We start from the raw sequence: 22,526 nt of genomic DNA, 5'->3' as shown, positions 1-22,526 counted from the left end.
TAGTATCGTAGAATCACTATGTCCAACATGGAATTCTCTTACTTTCTTATGAGAAGGAGGTCACTAGGTTCTAACAGTTTTCTTTAAATACATTATTTACACACTTCTTTTGCCCTCTACTGCCATATAAGCCCTCATACCCCATGCCTAGATTTTTGCAGCCACTTTAAGGGGTCTGCTGAACTTAGTAATAATAATGGCACCACTCTTCAAAGTGTGTATTTTTTTCTTCAGCTGTGCTTAGCAGCTTAGATGCAGTTGGAGTTAAAATCAGTTATTTTTAGGAATGAGGCATAGAAATTAAGAATATTGGCCAAACAATGGTTGCTAAAGTGGATTGTGAAATAAATTAAGTTGAAAGAGAGCTAGGCCTGGTATTATATGTCTTAGTCCTGGCTACTTGAGAGGCTGATGTAGGAGGATCGCTTGAGGTCAGGAGTTTAGTCCAGCCTGGGCAACATAGGGAGACTCTGTCTCTAAAAGAAAAAAAGGAGAGCTGGTGGTGAAAGTGTGAAGGACCCAGGAAGTATAGATGCTGGTGGTGTCAAAGAACAAGGGTAGGAATGTCACCAAATGATAGTGTTGGCAGCATGGGAGCTGTGGGTAGAGAGTGAGATACCTAAATTTATGATTTCTGGGTGGCAGTAACTCGTAGGGTATGGCTGTGGGAGTGGGCCTCTGAATGGAGTGGAGGAGAAAATCATTAAAGATTAGAAAATCTTGGGACTGAGAGGATAGATTGTGGGATGGGTGATACACATTAGTTTTGCATTTGCCCAGGGTAACGCCAAGAGTTGGCAGAGAAAATAATACTGACCTACGCTTTAATAAAGGATTTGGGAATGACAGAGATCCAACAGTAAAAATAAGGGATAGTCAGATGTTTGGGTGTTTCCCCTGGCTGTGTCTGTCCTGTGTCTGGCCAATTATTACAATGTATTTACACTGTAAGTACATGTAATTCATATAATAGTTTTATAAGTAGCAAAATGTGGTTAAAAAAAACCATCTTAGTCTTCTTACAGAATGTTTAGTTACCAAAAAAAAAAAAAAAACCTCATTATTTAAAGGTAATTTAATAAGGCAGTCCAAAGGCATGGGCCCCAAAGATGTTTCAGTGACAGCCTCACAGTGACTATTACAGGATATTCTAGAACTTTAGTAATTTAGGTAAGAAACATAAAAAGTACTTTTATTTCATACTGAAACTGATCTTTGTTGATATAGTTCATTAGAATTGTGTTAAAGGTTAGATTGTTTTCTTTAATGAAATAATGAGAATGTTTAGCAAGTTAAAATGTATTTTTTTAGGAGACAAGATACCAGCTTCTTCAGTTGCGCCCCACACAGCGTGCTTCGTGGATTGGATATGCTATTGCATACCATTTGCTGAAAGATTATGATATGGCCCTAAAACTGTTGGAAGAATTTAGACAAACTCAGCAAGTAAGAATTTTAACGTTTTCTTCTACCTTCACAAACGGAGTAGTTGACTTCTTAATTGTCCCTGCCCTCAAATGTGACTTGAAGTATTTGAGACCTATGGAAAACTGGAAAACTTTTTTACATAATTGGAAACAGTTAAAATGTAGGATTTTTCTTCTCTCTGTTTTTTTTTTGGAGAGACGGAGTGTTGCTATGTTGCCCAGGCTGGTCTCGAACTCCTGGGCTCAAATGATCATCCTGCCTCCCAAAGTACTGGGATTACAGGCGTGAGCCACCACGCCTGCCTCCACGTTTCAATGGAGAGTATTCTACATGTGGATTCAGCTGCAAGTTGATGGAGATGGTGCGGATTGAGTCACTTCACTTAGAGTTAATCCCCAGCCTTGTCTTTTCCACTCCTCTGTTTATCTGTCATTTCATAATCTTGACCCTGTCTGGAGTTTTCCAGAACAGATAGGCATTCTCCATAGTAATTTCCTCTTTGTAGATGCTCTAGACTTGGGCTTCTTCCATCCTGTTTCACTTACTGCTTTGCATTCTGTTTTCTAGAAATTTGTTGAAGTCTTATATAGTATCTTCTATTTATGAGTTTTTATATTTTTTAATCTGCTATTTTTACTCTCTTAAGGGAGGAAATAAACTGTGTAGTAAGGCCGCCGTCTTTACTTAGGTTTTTAGCTTTTTACCTCACACCAGAGAATTCTTGATTAGAGTGGTTCTTTGTTTTTATCCAAGAATCAAGTTCTGACCGAAAGATAGTACTGTATCACATTTGGTGGACTTGATAAAAAACTTTCCTTTAAACACAAAATTATGACATTTTGATGGGTAAATTTAGGTGCTTGCAATTTCTTTCTTTCTTTTTTTTTTTTTTTGAGACGGAGTCTTGCTCTGTCGCCCAGGCTAGGGTTCAGTGGCGCAATCTCCACCTCCCAGGTTCAAGCAGTTACCCTGCCTGCCTCAGCCTCCCGAGTAGCTGAGATTACAGGCCTCTGCCACTGAGCCTGGCTAATTTTTGTATTTTTAGTAGAGATGGGGTTTCATCATGTTGGCCAGACTGGTCTTGAACTCCTGACCTTGTGATCCACCTGTCTCGGCCTCCCAAAGTGCTGGGATTACAGGTGTGAGCCACTGTGCCTGGCCAATTTCTATTTTCTTTTCTTTACTTTTTTTTTGAGACAGGGTCTGACTGTGTTGCCAGAGCGGAAGTGCTGTGGCTATGCACTACAGTCTTGAACTCTTAGGCTACGACTAGGACTTGAAATCCTAGCTAGGATTTCTCCAGAGACTGAGGTATGAGGCAGGAGGATTGCTGGGACTACGGGTGTACCACTGTGCCTGGCAACGTTGGTTTTTTAAGACATAATGCTGCTGCATGTTTAATAGACTATAGTATAGTGTTAATAAAACTTTTTTAGTTTAGTTTTTTTTTTGAGACCGAGTTTCACTCTTGTTGCCCAGGCTGGAATGCAGTGGCAAGATCTTAGCTCACTGCAACCTCCACCTCCGGGCTTAAGCGATTCTTCTGCCTCAGCTTCTTGAGTAGCTGGGATTACAGGCATGCGCACCACGCCAGGCTAATTTTATATTTTAGTAGAGACGCGGTTTCACCACGTTGGCCAGGTTGGTCTTGAATTCCTGACCTCAGGTAATCCACCCACCTCAGCCTCCCAAAGACCTGGGGTTACAGCCGTGCACCACCGTGCCTGGCCAATGGAACTTACATGCTGGTGGTGTCAAAGAACAAGGGTAGGAAGCCATAAAATTATGTCACTTACTTCATTGTGGTGGTGTGGAACCAAGCCCACAGTATCTCCAAAGTATACCTGTAATTTTTCATTGATCTTTTATTCTGTGACCTTGCTAAACACTTTTATTAATTCTAGTAGGTTTTTTTTTTTTTTTTGGTAGATTCTGTAGTATTTCAACCATTTTTATATTTGTATTTAGGATTTGTTGACCTGTATCACTTGCGGGTAGACAGAAGTCCCACCCCATTATTTGTTTTAAATAATGCATTCATTTTTGGTGCTGTTAATCACTCTTCTGTTTGTATCTGCTTGTGGGTTGCCTTCTTGTTTGTGCGAATGACTCTCCTGAGAAGGCAGTTTAATTAAAGGTCTGTAACTGTTTTATATAATTATACAATTAAAGTAATTTGGTCATTTTTTTTCAGGTTCCTCCAAACAAAATAGATTATGAATATAGTGAACTGATACTATACCAGAATCAAGTGATGAGAGAGGCAGATCTATTTCAAGAATCTTTGGAACATATAGAAACATATGAGAAACAAATATGTGATAAACTTTTGGTGGAAGAAATTAAAGGTAAGTTGACTTCCCTTTTTTTAATGGCCTCAAACAGAAAACAAAAAGCTACATATTTTATTCTCTACGTCTTACATGACACTTGTTATGTATCTGGCAAGGTTCCAAACACTTTATTATTAAGCCATTATTAACTAGTTTAATCCTCATAACAACTCTATGTTGTAGTTATTATATCTATTTTGGAGATGAGGGGAACTGAGGAACTGAGAGATTGACTAACCCCAAGTCATACAGTTTAGTAAACTGGAGAGTGCTGGATTTGAATCCAGATTTCATTCTCTTAAGCGGTATATTATTCTGCCTTCATATTGAGTATGTATCTCTGTATATCCATATGTAGTTGATGAAATACAGTGAGAACCATAATTGATGATACTAGGATCATCATGAACACAAAGGTCATTTATTTTCATTATGGGCTAATTATGAAGACAGGATCCCTATAGTTTTAACAGCATTCATCAACAAAGGGTCAAAAAAAATTTTCACAAAGCTTTGCTCATTAGTTCTCTTTACCTGAGCAATATTGTATTAAATTGAATGTCCAGCTAAAATAATAGTTTAGAACTAAAGTTTTATACAGTTGTAGGACCTCTGAAGTCTGAAGCTTAATAAAAATAATAGCTAATATATATTTTAAAACTCTCCTTCTATTTGAGCATGGTAATTGCTTAAACTGCTTTATTTCATTTAATTTTTTAGCACTTTTAAGATGGATACTATTTATTAACCCCATTTTATAGTGGAAGAGACTGAGGCTTAGAGAGGTAAAGGACTTGCCCAAAGTCATCCAGCTTTTTAAGTGGTAGAGTTACAGTTTCCAAGCACATCAACACATCCTTCTGACTTCAGAGCCCTTACTTTTTTCTAGAAAATAGACATTTTCAGGACAGTTTTAGATTCACAGTAAAATCTAGAAAAAGGTACAGAGAGTTGCCATATATCTCTGTATACCCATAGCCTTTCCCACTGTCATGCTCTGTGGGTTTTGACAAATGTATAATGACATGTATTCACCACTATAGTATTATACAAAGTAGTTTCACTGCCCTAAACATCCTTTGTTTCACCTTTCCATCCCTCACTCCTGCAAACCCCTGGCAACCACTGATCTTTTTACCCTCTGCATAGTTTTGCCATTTCCAAAATGTCATATAGTTGCAATCATACAGTATGTAGCCTTTTCAGATTGGTTTTATTTTTGCCAGATCATTTCTTGCCTGAGAAAGATTGGCTTCTTTCACTTAGTAATATATGCTCTTTTTCCTATGCCCATTTCATGAGCTTCTTACTTTTAACCAGTATACTCTTTCTGGTTAATGTATAGCACATGAGTGATTTAGTTTTTATTGTAATTAATATTAATACCAATATTAATGACACTTTTAAAAGTTATTGATAAAATATGGGTAAATAATTAAATATTCTGATTTCTCTCTTGTTCCATTACTTATTGATGGGAGCAAAGAGGAAAAAAGGCAATTATTTTTCCTTTCTGAAATATTATTGTCGTTTCGTGATTAAATCTTAACTCCCTTGGGTTGCTGTTTCTCTTTCTTGATATTTGTCCTGTAGCATCAATAGGAAATGCATTCAATATAATCCATAAGTTAGATTATTTAATCTTAAAAAAAAATAGGGAATGCAGTTAAGTTAGATTATTTAATCTTAAAAATAAAAACAAATAGGGAATGCAGTTTTTGAAAAGTAAATATGGTACAGTGAAATTAATTCAAGTTAGTATAGGCCGTGAATGGTGGTTCACACCTGTAATCCCAACACTGGGAGGCTGAGGCGGGAGGATTGCTTGAGGTGCAGGATTTCAAGACCAGCCTGGGCAACATAGTGAGACTCCATCTCTACAAAAAATTAAAAAATTATCTGGGGCCGGGCGCAGTGGCTCAAGCCTGTAATTCCAGCACTTTGGGAGGCCGAGACAGGCGAATCAGGAGGTCAGGAGATCGAGACCGTCCTGGCTAACATGGTGAAACCCCGTCTCTACTAAAAAATACAAAAAAAAAAAACTAGCCGGGCGAGGTGGTGGGCGCCTGTAGTCCCAGCTACTTGGGAGGCTGAGGCAGGAGAATGGCATAAACCCCAGAGGCGGAGCTTGCAGTGAGCTGAGATCCGGCCACTGCACTCCAGCCTGGGCGACAGAGCGAGACTCCGTCTCAAACAAAAACAAAACAACAAAAAAAAATTATCTGGGTGTGGTGGTTCATGCTTGTGGTCCCAGCTATTTGGGAGACTGAGAAGGGAGGATTGCTTGAGCCTAGGAGGTTGAGGCAGCAGTGAGCTGTGATTGTGCCACTAGCCCTTCAGCCTGGATGACAGAGCAAGACCTTGTCTCAAAAAACAAAAATAAATCTGCAGATTGCCTATAGTCACATTTATCCTTATATTGCTAGTGAGGGTAATTTGGGGGCCATTAATTTGAATACATAGCTCATGCTTTGTATTATCTACAGAGACAGATCATGGTATTATTTTTAGATTTTCACTGAACTTTGCAGGTCCAGAGACCTTTGATATTCACACAGTTTTCTTTGTGGTCATTAACTTTTTACGATCCTTTAAAAAGCTTTAAAAGTTGGAGATTTCTGCTTATGTATGAATATGTAGGGGTGTGTATATGTATGTATATATATATATATTTGTCCTAGCATTCCTTTGCTTCATGGTAGTAGCAAATAACAGATGTTTTTTGAAAATGAAAAATATGCTGTTGTCTTATTATATCTGGGATAAGCAGGGTAACAATTGGCCAGAAGATAATCGTGGAGGAATTGGGCACATTTGAAGTTTTCAGTAGCAGATATTTATATGTATTCATTATGTGACAGGCAATGTGCTAACTACCCAGTTTTCTCCCCGTCACAAAGCTAGTTAGTGGTGGAGTTGGTAATTATTCCTAGTTCAGTCTAATTGTAGAGTTTGAGTGACATATAAAAATGGTAAAATAATACTACATAAAACCTGCTATAATGTACTGCCTCCTCCGACATGATGAAAGGAGAAATAGGATGACTTGAAGACATTTTAAAGGGTTGCTTGAAATAGATTGTTTGAGGAATGAGTAATCTTGAGGGCAGGAAGCTGAGGTATGTTCTTTTTTGAGACTGTCCCCTTTATCTTGGATTAGGTGTGTTTTCATCGTATTAGAGAAGTCTGGGTCCTCATTCTCCACACCTCCTCCTAATTTGTGTGGCTTAGTAAAAGGATTTGACCTTTTACCGACCCACTCAGCTAATCTGTACATGAACATGGCTTGTGTGGTTTCCTATTACAAAGCGGTGTTTAATGTTTTAATTTCACTGAGTTAAACTTCTCCAGTTTTAGTGATCTTGAAAGGAAACAATGAGAATTGAGTGGAGAATTAATATATGAACTGATAGGAAGATATATTCAAATCTTGTAGTAGGAAGATAGGAATGTTCCCTAGAATTATTTGCCAGTCTAATTTTGATGTGTTTGTGTGTGTCTTTAGTTATTTCAAAGGGCATGATATGTGTGTAATGCAAAAGTTTTTTTACTAACAAATTAATGTCCTACGTAAGTGTTTGGAGTGTAACAGGGAGCCAAAAATGAAGGTTCACTTCTGAAGGCAAGCTATGCTTAGTTGCATAAACTGCTACACGTCCAAAGGGGAAGCATACAGAGTTGTGTCTTCTTAACCATCTCTTCATTGATAATGCTTAGTGAAGTCCCTGGGGTCAGATAGATAGGTAATGTTTAAAATGAATATGTCTTTAAACTTAATTTCAGGGGAAATACTGTTGAAATTGGGAAGATTAAAAGAAGCCAGTGAAGTGTTCAAAAACTTGATTGATCGGAATGCAGAAAATTGGTGTTATTATGAAGGCTTGGAAAAAGCTCTACAAATTAGTATGTAATGATTTTTCTCCTTTTTCTCATAACTACTGTTTGAAGTATAATAAAATGTAAAGTTGTAATAATACTTGAGAACAAACAATTTTAGCATTAGTATTCATTTTTCCATTTAGTAAAATTATAGATTAAACATGGGACTGAAAATGAATTCAAATAGTTACACTTAAGTGTAAGTGCTTGCAGATATTTTAGGTTCCTTGACCCTTACCTGTGATGGTGTTGGGAGGTGAGGCAAAACCAAAACAAAGCAAAACAAAACAAAGCAAAACCAAAACAAAACAAAAAAAATACCAATTTAGAGTAGAGACATGGGAAAGAAAATGAGCATTCCCTTTCTGGGAAGTGTTGTAACTATTTAATATTTTAAAACCATTAGACATTCATTACCCTCAACCTCTAAATAATAATTGGGCCAAACAATTACTGTTGAGGGTATTTGCTTTGATTTCAAACTAGGCTAATTTGTGTAGAGCAAAATGTTACATATCTTCCTTTGAAATTAGGTAACTTTGACCTTTTTAGAAATCTAGTGTGAGTCCAAGACTTTTGTAATTTTTCATAATTAAGTGTTGGTAGGAACTGTTAATATTCCTAAAATCATATTTACTCATGAATAAATGTATTCCTGAAATAATTATGAAACTGGCTCAAAGATGTTGAAACAGCAGAATTTTATTTTTATTTATTTATTTTTTAGAATTTTTAAATTTAAAAAGTTTGGTGAAGCCGGGCGCGGTGGCTCAAGCCTGTAATCCCAGCACTTTGGGAGGCCGAGACGGGCGGATCACGAGGTCAGGAGATCGAGACCATCCTGGCTAACCTGGTGAAACCCCGTCTCTACTAAAAACTACAAAAAACTGGCCGGGCGAGGTGGTGGGCGCCTGTGGTCCCAGCTACTCGGGAGGCCGAAGCAGGAGAATGGCGTAAACCCAGCAGGCGGAGCTTGCAGTGAGCGGAGATCCGGCCACTGCACTCCAGCCTGGGCGACAGAGCGAGACTCCGTCTCAAAAAAAAAAAAAAAAAAGTTTGGTAAATAGGTAGCTACCCACATTCATTTATAGTAGTATAAGCTACAAGAAAAGTTTAATTGTTGTATCCTCACTAGTATTTATTAATTCAGATGTTCTTTTTATGTTTAAAATTTTACACTGCAAATTGTTAAAAGTTTATTTTCTTAAATATTTTTAAGAAAATGATTAAAATCACAATATTGATTAAAGTAATAATCTGAAGAGAACAGCAAAATTCATATGCATGAAGGTTGAAAACATGGGTTAACTATGATTTTTCTTTAAAGTAGTAACATTACTATTAATAAAAATATTTTAATGTTTTACTAAAATGAATAATATGTTCCATATATCAGGATTCTTGGTTACTATAAAATGTATTGATTACAAAACTAATTACACTACTTTATTGTTTTAGGTAGCTTATGACCTTTCCTTCTTCATAGTAAGTTCTGGAGCTTCAACTTGTGACTTTAGGATATTGAATTTTAGTTTTGTCTTAATTTGATTACATTTATACGGCTTGTTATATCTAGGGTAGTGGAGAATTTTTTTCATACTTGGTGCTTGTCTTTCTCTAAGATGAGGCATGAATATGAGAATATTTTAAAAATATTTATATGCAGTAGCATTTATGTATTAGTATAAGGGTCTTTAATATTTTGTGAAGTCTCCAAATTACTAACAGAGAATGGGGGTTTTTTTTTCCCCCCCACACATATCTTTGGTCTTAAAATCCAACCAAATTGGAGCTCCAAAACATATTATTGGGGGAAGGAATGAGTCTAAACAAGATCACACCTCTTCAAGCATGGTGTTTACAATCTTGATGCTTGATATTAATGTTGAGTGTCAATACTTATAAACACTACATTCACTACAGAGATACCTTGTTTGCTAGCACCCAGGGTTATTCTTAGGATAGTTATTTTTCTGTGGTTTAGACGACAGAATTTGGATTAAGATCTACTTAAAACGTTATAGTTCTAAAACAGGTTTGCTTTTTCTTAAAATTCTACTATAAATTATCTTGTAGCTTATAAATCTCTTTTTGTGAATTATGCAGGACATTATTTTAGAAAGATAAACTACACCCAGATCCTGTTTGCTTGCATATTGTTGTTTCAGAGTAACAAGTAGTTTATGTATAGATACATCCTTTATGTGGTACTACAAAATTAGGTGGCTCTTGGGAGGGAAGATACAACTTTCTGTTAGAAGTATAATTTTGTCTTTTGGAAGGATAATGGACTTTCATTGAAGATTTTAAGTGTTAATGTTAACATGGAAGTTTAGTTTATCTTTTTATATTTTAAACATTTGCAATCATAATCCTAAAAGTGTTGCTCCTTTGAGCCTAATCAACAGACATTATAGGCTTTTATGGGGATATATGTAGGTTTCTTTGGTTCAGAGTGTTTATGTAAGATATGTTATTAGAGATACATTATAAAAAGATTTTCTTTTCCATGAGTTGTATGCTAAAGGAATATAGAGAATGCAGCATATCTTGAGTCTGTGATGGCTTGTATATGTGATTTGGGTTGTATTTAGAATCTTGCGATGAAACAAGTTTTGGATTTCTCTGGAGATGAGTTTAAAACAGTGACTTAACTGATTATAGTATTTCTCCGCCACAGAGTTTTACATGTCATTTTTGCCAAAATTGAAAGCAGCTTTAATATTGTTAATGCAGTTTTATTTATATGACATTTTAAAAGTTTGTTAGCATTTTACCATGGATAAAAGTTTTGATGCTATGAATCTCACCCATATTTACTGATAATAGGCACTTTGGAAGAGAGGCTTCAAATTTATGAAGAAATTAGTAAGCAGCACCCCAAAGCAATTACACCCAGAAGATTACCTTTGACTCTTGTCCCAGGTAATATTAGGATGTCTTTTATAATACTAATTATTTGCCGAAATTACTCAATGTTAATTTATATTTTGGAAACGTGTTTCTGTTAGGGAGTTTATGTCTACAGCAGTCTTGGAGTTGGGAGTGAACAGTTGTGAATTTATTATTTATCTGTTAATAAGAGTGTTATACTTCAATGTGTAGCTAAATGTTGATTTTAATATTTGAAGTTATCTATATAAATATAAAACTGCTTTTCTTAAGTTGATCTCATAGAGGTAGAAAGTAGAATGATAGATACCAGAGCTGGCAAGGAGGGTGTAGGGGGGAGATGAAGAGAGGTTGGTTAATGGGTACAAACGTACAGTTAGATAGAAGGAATAAGTTTCAGTGTTTGCAGAGTAAGGGGACTGTAGTTAAGAACAATATATCGTATGTTTCAGGATAGCAAAAGAGAGGACTTGAAATGTTCCCAACACATAGAAATGATAAGTAATCAAGGCGATAGATACCCTGAATACCCGGACTTGATCATTACACGTTCTGTGTATGTAACGATATCATGTACTGCCTAAGTATGTACAAATATTATGTATTGGTAGAAAAACTGCTTGTCTTATGTGACTTTTAAAACACCATATTTAGAAGGTAAATTCCCTGTAATTAGTGACAAATTATATGTAGTATCATGATTTGAGTGGTAAAAGTTTTGAAGTTTTTTTTTTTTTTGAGTCAAGGTCTTGCCCTGTTACCAGGCTGAAACTGGAGTGTAGTGGCACAATCACTACAGCCTCAAACCCCTGGGCTCAAGCTATAGTTTTGCAGTTTTATATCTTCTTTTTTGAGCATACATTCAAAGAAATAGTTGTGAGCTATTTGCACCCACCACAGTGTTTTAAGAACAGAATGTCATCATTCACTTGGTTAGCCACTTTCCTGAGTTTTGCTTTTTATCATGCCATTACTTTTATTTTTAGAGCTCCATGTATTTTGTATTCCTGAAAATAAAAACAGCTTTTGTACTTTATATAACTAGGAGTACTCTGGTACGTATTCTGTGATTTGCTTTTATTGTACAATAGGATATTCATGACCTTGAGTCGAGTTATTGTATGTAGCTGAACTCATTTACTTTTGGGCTACATAGGAGGTGGACAGTATATTAGCTCTTCAGGTAGCTAATATCTTTGTTGACTTTTTAAAAAAGTATATGTTTTTGTTGAAGTCTTTATTTTTAGTTGTAAGTACTAGAGATTATGAATTGTATATTGGGACTTCTGGTATTTTGATACAAGTCAGACTCTACAAAGCTAATATCATTTAAACGTATTCTGGAGAGGTGAGGAGTATATTTTATATTCTCAGAGTGGCAAATATTTGTTTAAATTCTTGGGTTATAAGTTTATTTTTACCAAAAGATTGATGAAAATTAAAAATTTTTAGTTGGCTTGTGAAATATGTGAAATACCCTTTAGAAATGTATTTGATTAGACAGTAGATAGAAGTTGATTTTAAAAATTCATTTTATACTATTGCATTTCAGTTCCACATATGAAGAATAGTATTTTTCTGATCCTCCATTTTTTTGTTTTGTTTTTGTAGAATACAGAGAGCAAATTTCTCTAATGTTTTCCAGGGAACATTAAGTCCAAGTGGATATTAATAGGCTTGGTGGGGAGGTTGTTGGTGTGCTTGTGCTTGGGCTGTTCTTCAGCCAAGTAAGTTTGGGAAACTGGGTTAGACACAGCTATCAGGTTTCTATAGGACTTCTCAGAACTTTTAATATACACTTTGTGAATTTCAAAGATGGGAGTATATGCGTAGTGAGGAGTATTTTCGCTAATAAAAGTGTCTTGTGGAAGATGCTTAAGCTTACATTTCTGTATTTCTTCCTTCTCCTCTTTGTTTTAAAAAATAATAGCTTTTTTGAAATATAATTCATATACCATAAACTTCACTTTTAAAAAGTGTGCAATTCAGTGTTTTAGTATATTAATCATGTTGTGCAACCATCATCTCTGTCTGCTTTCAGAAATTTTTCGTGACCCCAAAAAGAAACCCCATACCTATTTCACTCTCTATCACCCCTCAACCATAGTAGCTGGCAACCACCAGTCTACTTTCTGTACCTGTGAATTTGCCTGTTTTTGGACATTTCAAATAAATGGAATCATACCATATGTGGTCTTTAGTGCCTGACTTCTCCTCCTTTTATTGGTCTCAACGTATATTTTGTGTTTCACAATATATTGTGTGTGGGGGGGAATATTTCCTTGGGAGCTTTAAACTGCATTCATATGCTTCTTGGGAAAGAAAGAAACCTCGCTTAGCTTTAAGATTACGAACAAGACTTCTTTGTTCTCTTTTTCTCATTTGGAACATGGAGCTTCAGATTTATACTGCCTACATTTATTTCCATAGGCAATATAAGTTTGCTAAAAGCCCTCAATACGTGGCAGTATAGGGTAGGAAATACATTTTTACTGAAAGAGCCTAGAGTTTTTTTTACTGTAAAGTGTGATCTAGGTTAAAGTGGAACCATCCTAGACTCTCTTGGACATGCTGTCTTTGAAATGTCATAAAAATCTTTTTATAAAACAGGTCTCAGTGGAGGGGTCTGATGGCATGGGCTTTCAAGGTCATCATCGCTTTGAGATTCTGACATATGTGTATTTACAAGGCTCCAGTGAATATATATAAAATTATGCAAATATTAATTTTATCTGTGCAAAGCCAAATATTTCATGATTTTTTTGCCTGTCTAGAAATGCTTTCATGATCAATTAGAAAACCATTTTGGCATTATCAAAAGCAGTAAGATCTTCCTCAAGAAAAATGATGCATCTTGAGAATGCAAGGTGAAAGTTTTGATAAAGCCTTTCCATTTTTTAGATAAAAGGGCTTCATACCACAGAACAAGAAGGAAATTTTCTAACACCCGAAAATATTAAGTGCTCTAAAAATAATGAAGGGATAAAGGTACTTTTCAAAATAATTAGTTCAATTCATCATGTTCTATTATGCACTGGCTGAAGGGTAGAGAGAGGGAAGGAAATAATCCAGAGTATTAAACATAGTATACTAATTAAATTTTGCTCCATTATTTAGAATGGATTTCCAGTGAATCAGAAACAGACTATTCTTGCTGTTTACACTAATTATTTTAGGAATTAGTATAAACAGGGACATCATGTTTTGGGGACATCATTCTGTGTATCTGTCTGAGAATTATTTAGGTAACCTGTTTTGTGAGCAGTAATGCTAAAGAGGCACATAATAATTGATGAAAAAAATGAGATGGATAAATCATAAGTAATTTGGGGATATGGTGTGTGACTAAGCAGTTGGGTAGCTGTGTCGGCTTCTTGTTTAGGTGATAAATTCACACAGTTGCCAATTAGGTAAAAAGTTTATAAGTTCATGAAGTCTTTTTCTTGTCTGTCCCTTGGCAACTAAGTTTACTTCCCCTGCAGACATCCATTGTGATCAGCTGATGGTGTATTCTTCTACAAATATGTTGTGCATGTGTGAGCAAAAATGTGTGTAGGAGATTTGTTTAAGGTCACACCCCTCACCCTGCTTTTTGCAAACATGCGGTAGCATGGATTGATGAATTGCTGCGAACCTGGGTTTTCTTTTCACTTAACTCCGTATTTGGAGATTAGTCCTGGATCAGCACTTAAAGAGCTTCGTCATTTTTTTCATACCTGCACAATCTAATAAATCAGATTTGCCAATGTGATCTGAATAGACTGAGAAAGTTGACCAAGGAGGAGTTCAGAGTGGCTTCTGCCGTGTAGATAAAAGGCTTGTTTTCTCAGCGGTTGATTCCAAGTATAGAAAACAAAATATTAACTCTAAAATATAAAAACTGTCAGATATCAGAGAAGATGAGGCATTTATTGAGTGATTACTATATGGAAGACATTGTTTATTGTTATGTCTTACCTCGTTTGAGCCATACAAGTGTACTCTTGAGGCCAGTGATGGTATTGCCTTCATTTTACAGTGATAAAACCGAGGTTTTTAATGGACAAGTTATTTGCCCAAGGTTGCACACAATTAAGTGGAGAAGTCTGCATTCCTCTAAGAAACAGCGTCTCTTATTGTCTCCCACAATATTGTTAGCTTTTGTCGTACACCAGAGGAATTACTGGAAAGATGCAGTCTCTGAAACTACTTTTGACTTTTAAAGAAGCAATGGTGTGTAATTTAACCCAGGATGAAGTTTTATGTTGTCTTCGTAATCTGTGATTTTTCAAAAGACCAGTATTGGCCAGGCGTGGTGACTCACACTTGTAATGCCAGCACTTTGGGAGGCCAAGGCAGGTGGATGATGAGGTCAAGAGATCAAGACTATCCTGGCCAACATGGTGAAATCCCGTCTCTACTAAAAATACAAAAATTAGCTGGGCGTTGTGGCACACGCCTGTAGTCTCAGCTACTTGGGAGGCTGAGGCAGGAGAATTGCTTGAACCTGGAAGGTGGAGGTTGCAGTGAGCTGAGACCACACCACTTCACTCCAGCCTGGGTGACAGTGTGAGACTCTGTCTCAAAACAAAAACAAAAACACCCCAGTATTTTGTGTATGATCTAAGAGATTAGAGATTATCTGAATACAGTCTTTATAGTTAATGGAGTTAAATTTTTGTATGACATTTAATTATATTGAGTATGCATGCATGTTTTGTTCAACATGGTCAGTCACAACAAATAAAAATAACCATTTTGGGTTGTTAGATTTTGTTGTGCAGTGTTGTGATTCATTAAGAAATCTTAGGAGGTCATTTCAATCATCCTACTTGAGGCTAAATCGTTCATGACATATATGTGGTTTTTTTTTCCCCAAATGATTAGGTAAATCCATGTCCTTATGTATTAGTTCATACTGTCAAAAAGTTCTTATATCTCTGTATTTAAAATTAAAATTCTTTGAATACTCTCTGCTTTCAAAAGGTGATGACAAAAATCATTTGTAGGGGTTTAGCAATGAAAGAATTATGTACTTGATGTTGCAAACAGATTGTTTATTTTAGTTCTAATGTTAGAATACCCAGAGCTTAGTCTAATGTCTAACATCAATTTACTTTATTGTTGGCCTCACTCACTGAGATGTTAAGTTCTCTAGGGTAGAATTAATTTTTTTTTTTTTTTAAATTTTAATCATTGCTATATCCCCAATACCTAGAACAGTGCCTGGCATGTAGTAAGTGCTTGACACATTATTGTGGAATGAATGAATGAATGTTGAAGTAAATGACAAATTGATTTGGGAAGACATTTGCAAATACCAACTTAGTGTTTAAAAAGATCTTGTGGCTATCACTTGAATATAGTGCTGGTTACAATAGTCTGCTGCAGAGTGCTTTTTGCATATCTGCAGGGTTTTGAGCTGTAGACTGAGTGTGCTAGTCAGTGAGAGATTAGGAAAGATATTTGATATTGTGCTAAATTCAGAATGGATAGTTGATAACTTTTACTCTACTTAAAACTGTTTGACTTTTTGGGTTTATAAATTGGATAGGAGCATAATTGTTTCTGAGGGAGCTTTATTTTTACTTAGAAAATCATTTTAAGAATTGTTTGCATGAACCAAAGAATAACAAAGTATGCTTTTGTTTCTAGGTGAAAGATTTAGAGAACTAATGGATAAGTTCCTGAGGGTTAACTTCAGTAAAGGATGCCCACCCTTGTTTACTACTTTGAAATCTTTATATTACAATACAGAAAAGGTAAAATTTGGTATTTATTCAGATTTGCTTTAGTCTTTTTACTAAATTGTAGAAAGATGTCCATGTAAATAATGTGCTATTACTTAAGCATTTTCTCTGTTTTAGTAATGTTACTTTACTTTCAGTCTAATAATGTACTGAAATTATATGCCTGTAGTATAAGTGATATCAAAGTAAGAGGGTTTATGAAAGCACTACAATTATAAAGATTGTTTATTTTTAATGGATATACTTCTTTTAGTAGCATTTTAAATTTGACATTGTTACCAAAGGTATATATTTATTCTATGATTATTATTTTATGGTACGATTATGGATTTTTAAATTAGTTATGCATGCATTTAAAGTTAGAGCTTGAGTAATTGAGTTAGTGCAACAGTAAAATGCAGTTTGGTCAAATTACTGGTGTAAATTACTAGTTTTAATCAGTAGGCTGCATTTAATAAATACAGATTTAGCTAGTTCTTGAATAAAGAATTGTCTTTCTGCTTTTTAAAATTAGAAAATAGGCCAGGCGCGGTGGCTCACGCCTGTAATCCTAGCATTTTGGGAGGCCGAGTTGGGCAGATCACGAGGTCAGGAGTTCGAGACCATCTATGGTGAAACCCCATCTCTAATAAAAATTTTAAAAATTAGCCTGGCATGGTGGCGGGCGCCTGTAGTCCCACCTACTTGGGAGGCTGAGGCAGGAGAATGCCGGGAACCCGAGAAGTGGAGCTTGCATTGAGCTGAGATCGCACCACTGCATTCCAGCCCTGGGTGACAGAGTGAGGCTCCGTCTCAAAAAAAAATTTTTTTTTAGAAAATAGGCACTTAAATCTTGGTCTTAAATTAGAAAGACAATTAAAAGTTAATAGAAAGCAAGTTATACTTTTATTTCCAAGTGTTGCTTCTTACTTTTTAAAGTCTAAAATCTTGTTGTCTTTTCTGTAGTCAGTTTTTTCAAGTTACTAGTGGATAAGGAAAAGATTTTATTAGAAATGCCAAAACAATTTTTAGTTAAGCTTCTTTCATTTTTTATTTATTTAGCTTTGATTCATAATAATTTGTAAATTTGCACTGATTGTGAATAATACAATGTTGGAAATATCAGTTGTAGATATAGCTGATTGGCATTTTCCTACCGGTGGCAGCAGGTTTCATAAACAAAAGAAACAACTGATGATCTCTAGTACCCAATTAGAATAAAACATCATTTATGTTAAAACAAAAACAAAACCCTTAACGATTCTTTAATGTCTGTTGTATGGTCTATTTGACTGCAGTGTTTCTGCTGTCAGTTTTTTGAGAAATAGTGATTGATTCCTATGTAAACGTGTACCCAGTGCCTGCCAATAATTTCTGTAGATTATTTAACATTGGGTAAAATTCTTTTGTTCTTTTTGGTGAGGGTGACAGAGAAGAAAGGTTGGATAAAATGTCAGAAATAAAAAGAAATCTTATGTATGTGAATTAGAGTACTTCTTTTATAACGGTCTTGCAGCAGCTGCTGACTGCAGTGGACATTAAAGGATTTGTTTCTCTTAAGCTATTACAGGGCTTTCACAGGGTGTTGTTCGCAGGCATAGGCTTTTTACTTTTTAAAAATTCTTCCAATATTGATCCAAAGTTGCCATTACAAAAATGTTAAACATTTTTTTGGTATTTTATATAAAGCATGAAAATTATATTTTTGAATAAGGCACTGAGAATACACTAATTCTTATAGGAACCGTCTCTTTAGTTTAATTTTAAAGCAAGCAACAGGAATGCTATTAGAAATGCCAGAAGACCAAGTGTGTTTGCAAAATGAATTAAACTGCAGAAAATTGAGCTCAGGTTATCTCAATTTAGTATAGTGAGAAAAAATTTGCAAGTCTAAGAACTGTTTCTCAAATAATTTTGGCCACATGTATCTGTAATTACTTATGAGAACCTTTTATTTATTTATTTATTTAATTTTTTTTTTTTTTTTTTTTTTTTGAGACGGAGTCTTGCTCTGTCGCCCAGACTGGAGTGCAGTGGCGCGATCTCGGCTCACTGCAAGCTCCGCCTCCCGGGTTCACGCCATTCTCCTGCCTCAGCCTCCGGAGTAGCTGGGACTACAGGCGCCCGCCACCACGCCCGGCTAATTTCTTTTTGTATTTTTAGTAGAGACGGGGTTTCACCGTGTTAGCCAGGATGGTCTCGATCTCCTGACCTCGTGATCCGCCCGCCTCGGCCTCCCAAAGTGCTGGGATTACAGGCTTGAGCCACCGCGCCCGGCCTATTTATTTATTTTTTAATATTTTTTAGTTAAATTTTGTAAGTTTTGTGTTTGACTTTTTTTGTAGTTTCAAAGAAATTATTTCAGTAGTTTTTGGGGAACAGATGGTGTGTGATTACACAGATAAGTTATTTACTGGTGATTTCTGAGATTTTGGTACACCCATCACCTGAGCAGTGTACACTGCACCCCATGAAACCATTTAAAAAACTGCACATTTCTAATCAGCAGTGAAACCTGTTTTTGGCAGTTAGGTGGATTTTTAACTTTCAAGGAAGGATTTCAAGGAGGTGAAGTCTGATAAACAGTTATTGTTTGTAAGTTTCCAAATATTATAGAGTAATTCATGTTGGTAGCATGAAAATGAAATTGTCTTTTGAAGTTAGTTTAAAATGTAGTACATTTGCAAGAAATGTATTTCTTAAATGTCTCCAGCATTTTAATTTTTTTGACAAACTAGAGTTTGGGTAGAGTGGAAGGCAATGAGTGATTGTCAGACAAATTCCATAATGTTTTTGTTGTTGTTTTTGTTTTTTTGAGATGGAGTCCCGCTCTGTCACCCAGGCTGGAGTGTAGTAGCACTATCTTGGCTCACTGCAACCTCTGCCTCCCGGGTTCAAACAATTCTCCTGCTTCAGTCTCCCAAGTAGCTGGGAATACAGGTGCCTGCCACCATGCCCAGCTAATTTTTTGTATTTTTAGTAAAGACAGGGTTTCATGATGTTGACCAGGCTGGTCTTGAACTCTGTCCTTAAGCGATTCGCCTACTTTGGCCTCCCAAAGTGTGGGATTACAGGCATGAGCCACTGCGCCCGGCCAAGTTCCATAAGGTTTTTTAAAACATAGGTAGGTATTTGAAATGGCCCTCATTTTACTTTTGTCAGTGAGGTTTTGGAAGGAATCTTTGGTGAAGAAAAGGAGAAATTTTCATTTTCCCAGCTTTCTTTAATGTTGAAATAGAATCTATAAATTCTGATATCAAGGTGTTCTTTTCTTTTGTAAATAAGAATAAAATGTTACTAAAAATATATTTATACCCCTTTTAAGTTAGATTTTGTTAAAGTTAATATTGTTTTCTTATTCGTTCGAATATAGATGTCCTGTCCATAACAGATAACTTGCTGAGATGATATACATTTGCTTACTTGTTTTGAAAAGTACTTAAAAAAAATTGCCAGTCTTTGAGTGAGGCTTTGGGGTCTATCAGTTTTGTTGATCTTTTCAAAAAAAACCAACTCCTGGATTCATTGATTTTTTTTTTGAAGGGTTTTTTGTGTCTGTATCTCCTTCAGTTCTGCTCTGATCTTAGTTATTTCTTGCCTTCTGCTAGCTTTTGAATTTGTTTGCCCTCACTACTCTAATCCTTTTAATTGCGATGTTAGGGTGTCAGTTTTAGATCTTTCCTGCTTTCTCTTGTAGGCATTTAGTGCTATAAATTTCCCTCTACACACTGCTTTAAATGTGTCCCAGAGATTCTGGTACATTTTGTCTTTGTTCTCATTGATTTCAAAGAACATCTTTATTTCTGCCTTCATTTTGTTATTTACCCAGTAGTCATTCAGGAGCAGGTTGTTCAGTTTCCATGTAGTTGTGTGGTTTTGAGTGAGTTTCTTAATCCTGAGTTCTAATTTGATTGCACTGTGGTCTGAGAGACAAGTTTGTTGTGATTCGTGTTCTTTTACATTTGCTGAAGAGTGCTTTACTTCCAATTATGTGGTCAGTTTTAGAATAAGTGCGATGTGGTGCTGAGAAGGGTGTATCTTCAGTTGATTTGGGGTGGAGAGCTCTGTAGATGTCTATTAGGTCTGCTTGGTACAGAGATGAGTTCAAGTCCTGTATATCCTTGTTAACCTATAGAAGATATTTTTTATGTACCTTAAATCTGTTAAGTAGTATTAAACTAAACAAACAATTTAGGTTGCTATATATAGCATAGGGATTCCAGTGTCTGTCATGCCTTACTGAAATCGTATCATTTTTACTAAAGATAATGGTAAGAATATTTCTAACTTAATTTTTTGTGGATGTCATCTCATTGAAAATATCAGTTGTGTATTTATAGGTAATAACCACCTTTAAATGTTCTGGTAATATGTACTGTTTTCTTCTTATGAGTAGTTAAAAAGGGGACAACTTGCCAGCCATGGTGGCTTACGCCTATAATCCAGCACTTTGGGAGGCTGAGGTGGGAGGATCACTTGAGACCAGGAGTTCAAGACAAGCCTGGCAACATAACAAGAGTCCATCTCTACAAAAAACGAAAACAATTAGTTGGTCATAGTGGCATGTGCCTTCTCTCCCAGCTACTTGGGAGGCTGAGGTGGAAGGATCCCGTGAGCCTTGGAGGACAAGGCTGCAGTGAGCTGTGATCAGGCCGCTGTACTCCAGCCTATGCGACAGACTTGAGACCGTCTCAGGGAAAAAAAAAATGAAGAACACCTCCTACTTTTAGAAAATAACTGTTATATACTTGAAGTGCACAGATGTTTTCATCTGTTTTGTATTGTAGTCTCTCACATATTGTATCAGACCAAACTTTTTTTTTTCTTTTTTTTTTTTGGAGAGGGAGTCTTGCTCCGTTGCCCAGGCCGGAGTGCAGTGGCGCACTCTCGGCTCACTGCAACTTCCGCCTCCCAGGTTCAAGCGAGCCTCCTGCCTCGGCCTCCCGAGTAGCTGGGACTACAGGTGCACGCTGCCATGCCTGGCTAATTTTTCAGTTTAGTAGAGACAGGGTTTCACTGTGTTGCCCAGGCTAGTCTTCAACTCTTGAGCTCAGGCAGTCTGCCATCCTTGGCCTCCCTAAGTGCCAGGATTACAGACGTGAACCACTGCGCCCAGCCCAGATCAAACTTTTATTGTAAATAATTGTTTACTGGCTCTATAAAATAGTGTCCATTTCTTCTAAGTGTGAATAAAGAACCTTGCCTAGTAGTATTTTTGATTGGGCCTCAGAGTCTTTCTGTTCCAGAGTTGGCATTAACAGCAATAATAAAAAATCAAAACTGGAAACGACTAACATAGTATTCACAACATCTGTAGCAGTTTAATGAGAAGATTTTATATGTACCATAGTCTGCTGGTGGTCTGAGTCATAATGCCAACAAATTATTTCTGTAATGCTCATAGATAAGCTGTCCAGTGGGACAGTGAGTCAGATGTTTGACCAGCCGTTTGATATGGTACACAACTAATATGTATTGTGTATTAACTTTTCACATTGATGATATTTATAAGGAATCTTATCTCCTCACTTTTCTGTTGGCATTTGTGTAAGTTTGTAGCACTCTTCCATCAGTTTCCATGTTCTCAAATAGTAAAAGTGCTGAGTAACTTGGCACAAAAGTTTAGAAGTAATTTTTCATCAAAAAAGTGCTATAATCACAATATAGAAAATTTGGAAAACAGAGGAAAGATCTTAAAAAATGGGAGGGAAGCCCAAACAAAACCCAGTTATAAACCACCTCATGACTATACAATTTAAAGGCATTTACACATTTATTTATTTATTTTATAAATAAATGAAGTAACATCTTGCTCTGTCTCCCAGGCTGGAGAGCAATGAATGGCCCAATCATAGTTCACTGTAGCCTTGACTTCCTCGGTTCAAGTGATCCTCCCGTCTCAGCCTCTTGAGTAGCTGGTAATACAGATGCGTGCCACGATGCCTAGTTAATTTTTTAATTTGTAGAGATGGGGTCTTGCTGTATTGTTCAGGCTGATCTCAAACTTGTGGCCTCAAGTGATTCTCCTGCCTTAGAATCCCAATGCACTGTGATTACAGGTGCGAACCACCACACCTAGCTCTAAGAACATTTTTAATGTAATTCCTTTCACAGTTTTTTTTTTTTAACTGTGAATTTAATCATGGTGTATCTATGTAGCTGTAGTCATTTTGACCATAAATTTTGTTCTTCTTTTTCCCCCTAGCAGTTTCTTTTTTAAAATTTGTTTTTGTTTTTGTTTTTTATTTGGAGTCTTGCTCTGTCACCAGGGACTGGAGTGCAGTGG

At 36.2% G+C, this 22,526-nt stretch overlaps 1 protein-coding gene across 13 annotated transcripts in view; it reads left to right on the top strand.

The window, feature by feature from the left end:
• Positions 1–22,526, top strand: part of LOC105491738 (N-alpha-acetyltransferase 16, NatA auxiliary subunit) — a 249,151-nt gene that overhangs the window by 193,035 nt on the left and 33,590 nt on the right. For all 13 annotated transcript variants that reach the window (XR_011614870.1, XM_071081439.1, XM_071081438.1 and 10 more), the window contains 5 exons: positions 1,312–1,446; positions 3,623–3,776; positions 7,545–7,664; positions 10,470–10,565; positions 16,167–16,273. Coding sequence is in view for 12 of the 13 variants with exons in the window: in XM_071081439.1 (XP_070937540.1) it covers positions 1,312–1,446; positions 3,623–3,776; positions 7,545–7,664; positions 10,470–10,565; positions 16,167–16,273 (612 nt within the window). In the remaining variant the exon portion in view is untranslated. The remainder of the gene's footprint in view (positions 1–1,311; positions 1,447–3,622; positions 3,777–7,544; positions 7,665–10,469; positions 10,566–16,166; positions 16,274–22,526) is intronic.

This window comes from Macaca nemestrina, chromosome 16, assembly GCF_043159975.1.
Source record: "Macaca nemestrina isolate mMacNem1 chromosome 16, mMacNem.hap1, whole genome shotgun sequence".
In the NCBI taxonomy this organism is placed as follows: domain Eukaryota; kingdom Metazoa; phylum Chordata; class Mammalia; order Primates; family Cercopithecidae; genus Macaca; species Macaca nemestrina.
This window is presented reverse-complemented; position numbering and strand designations above follow the sequence as displayed.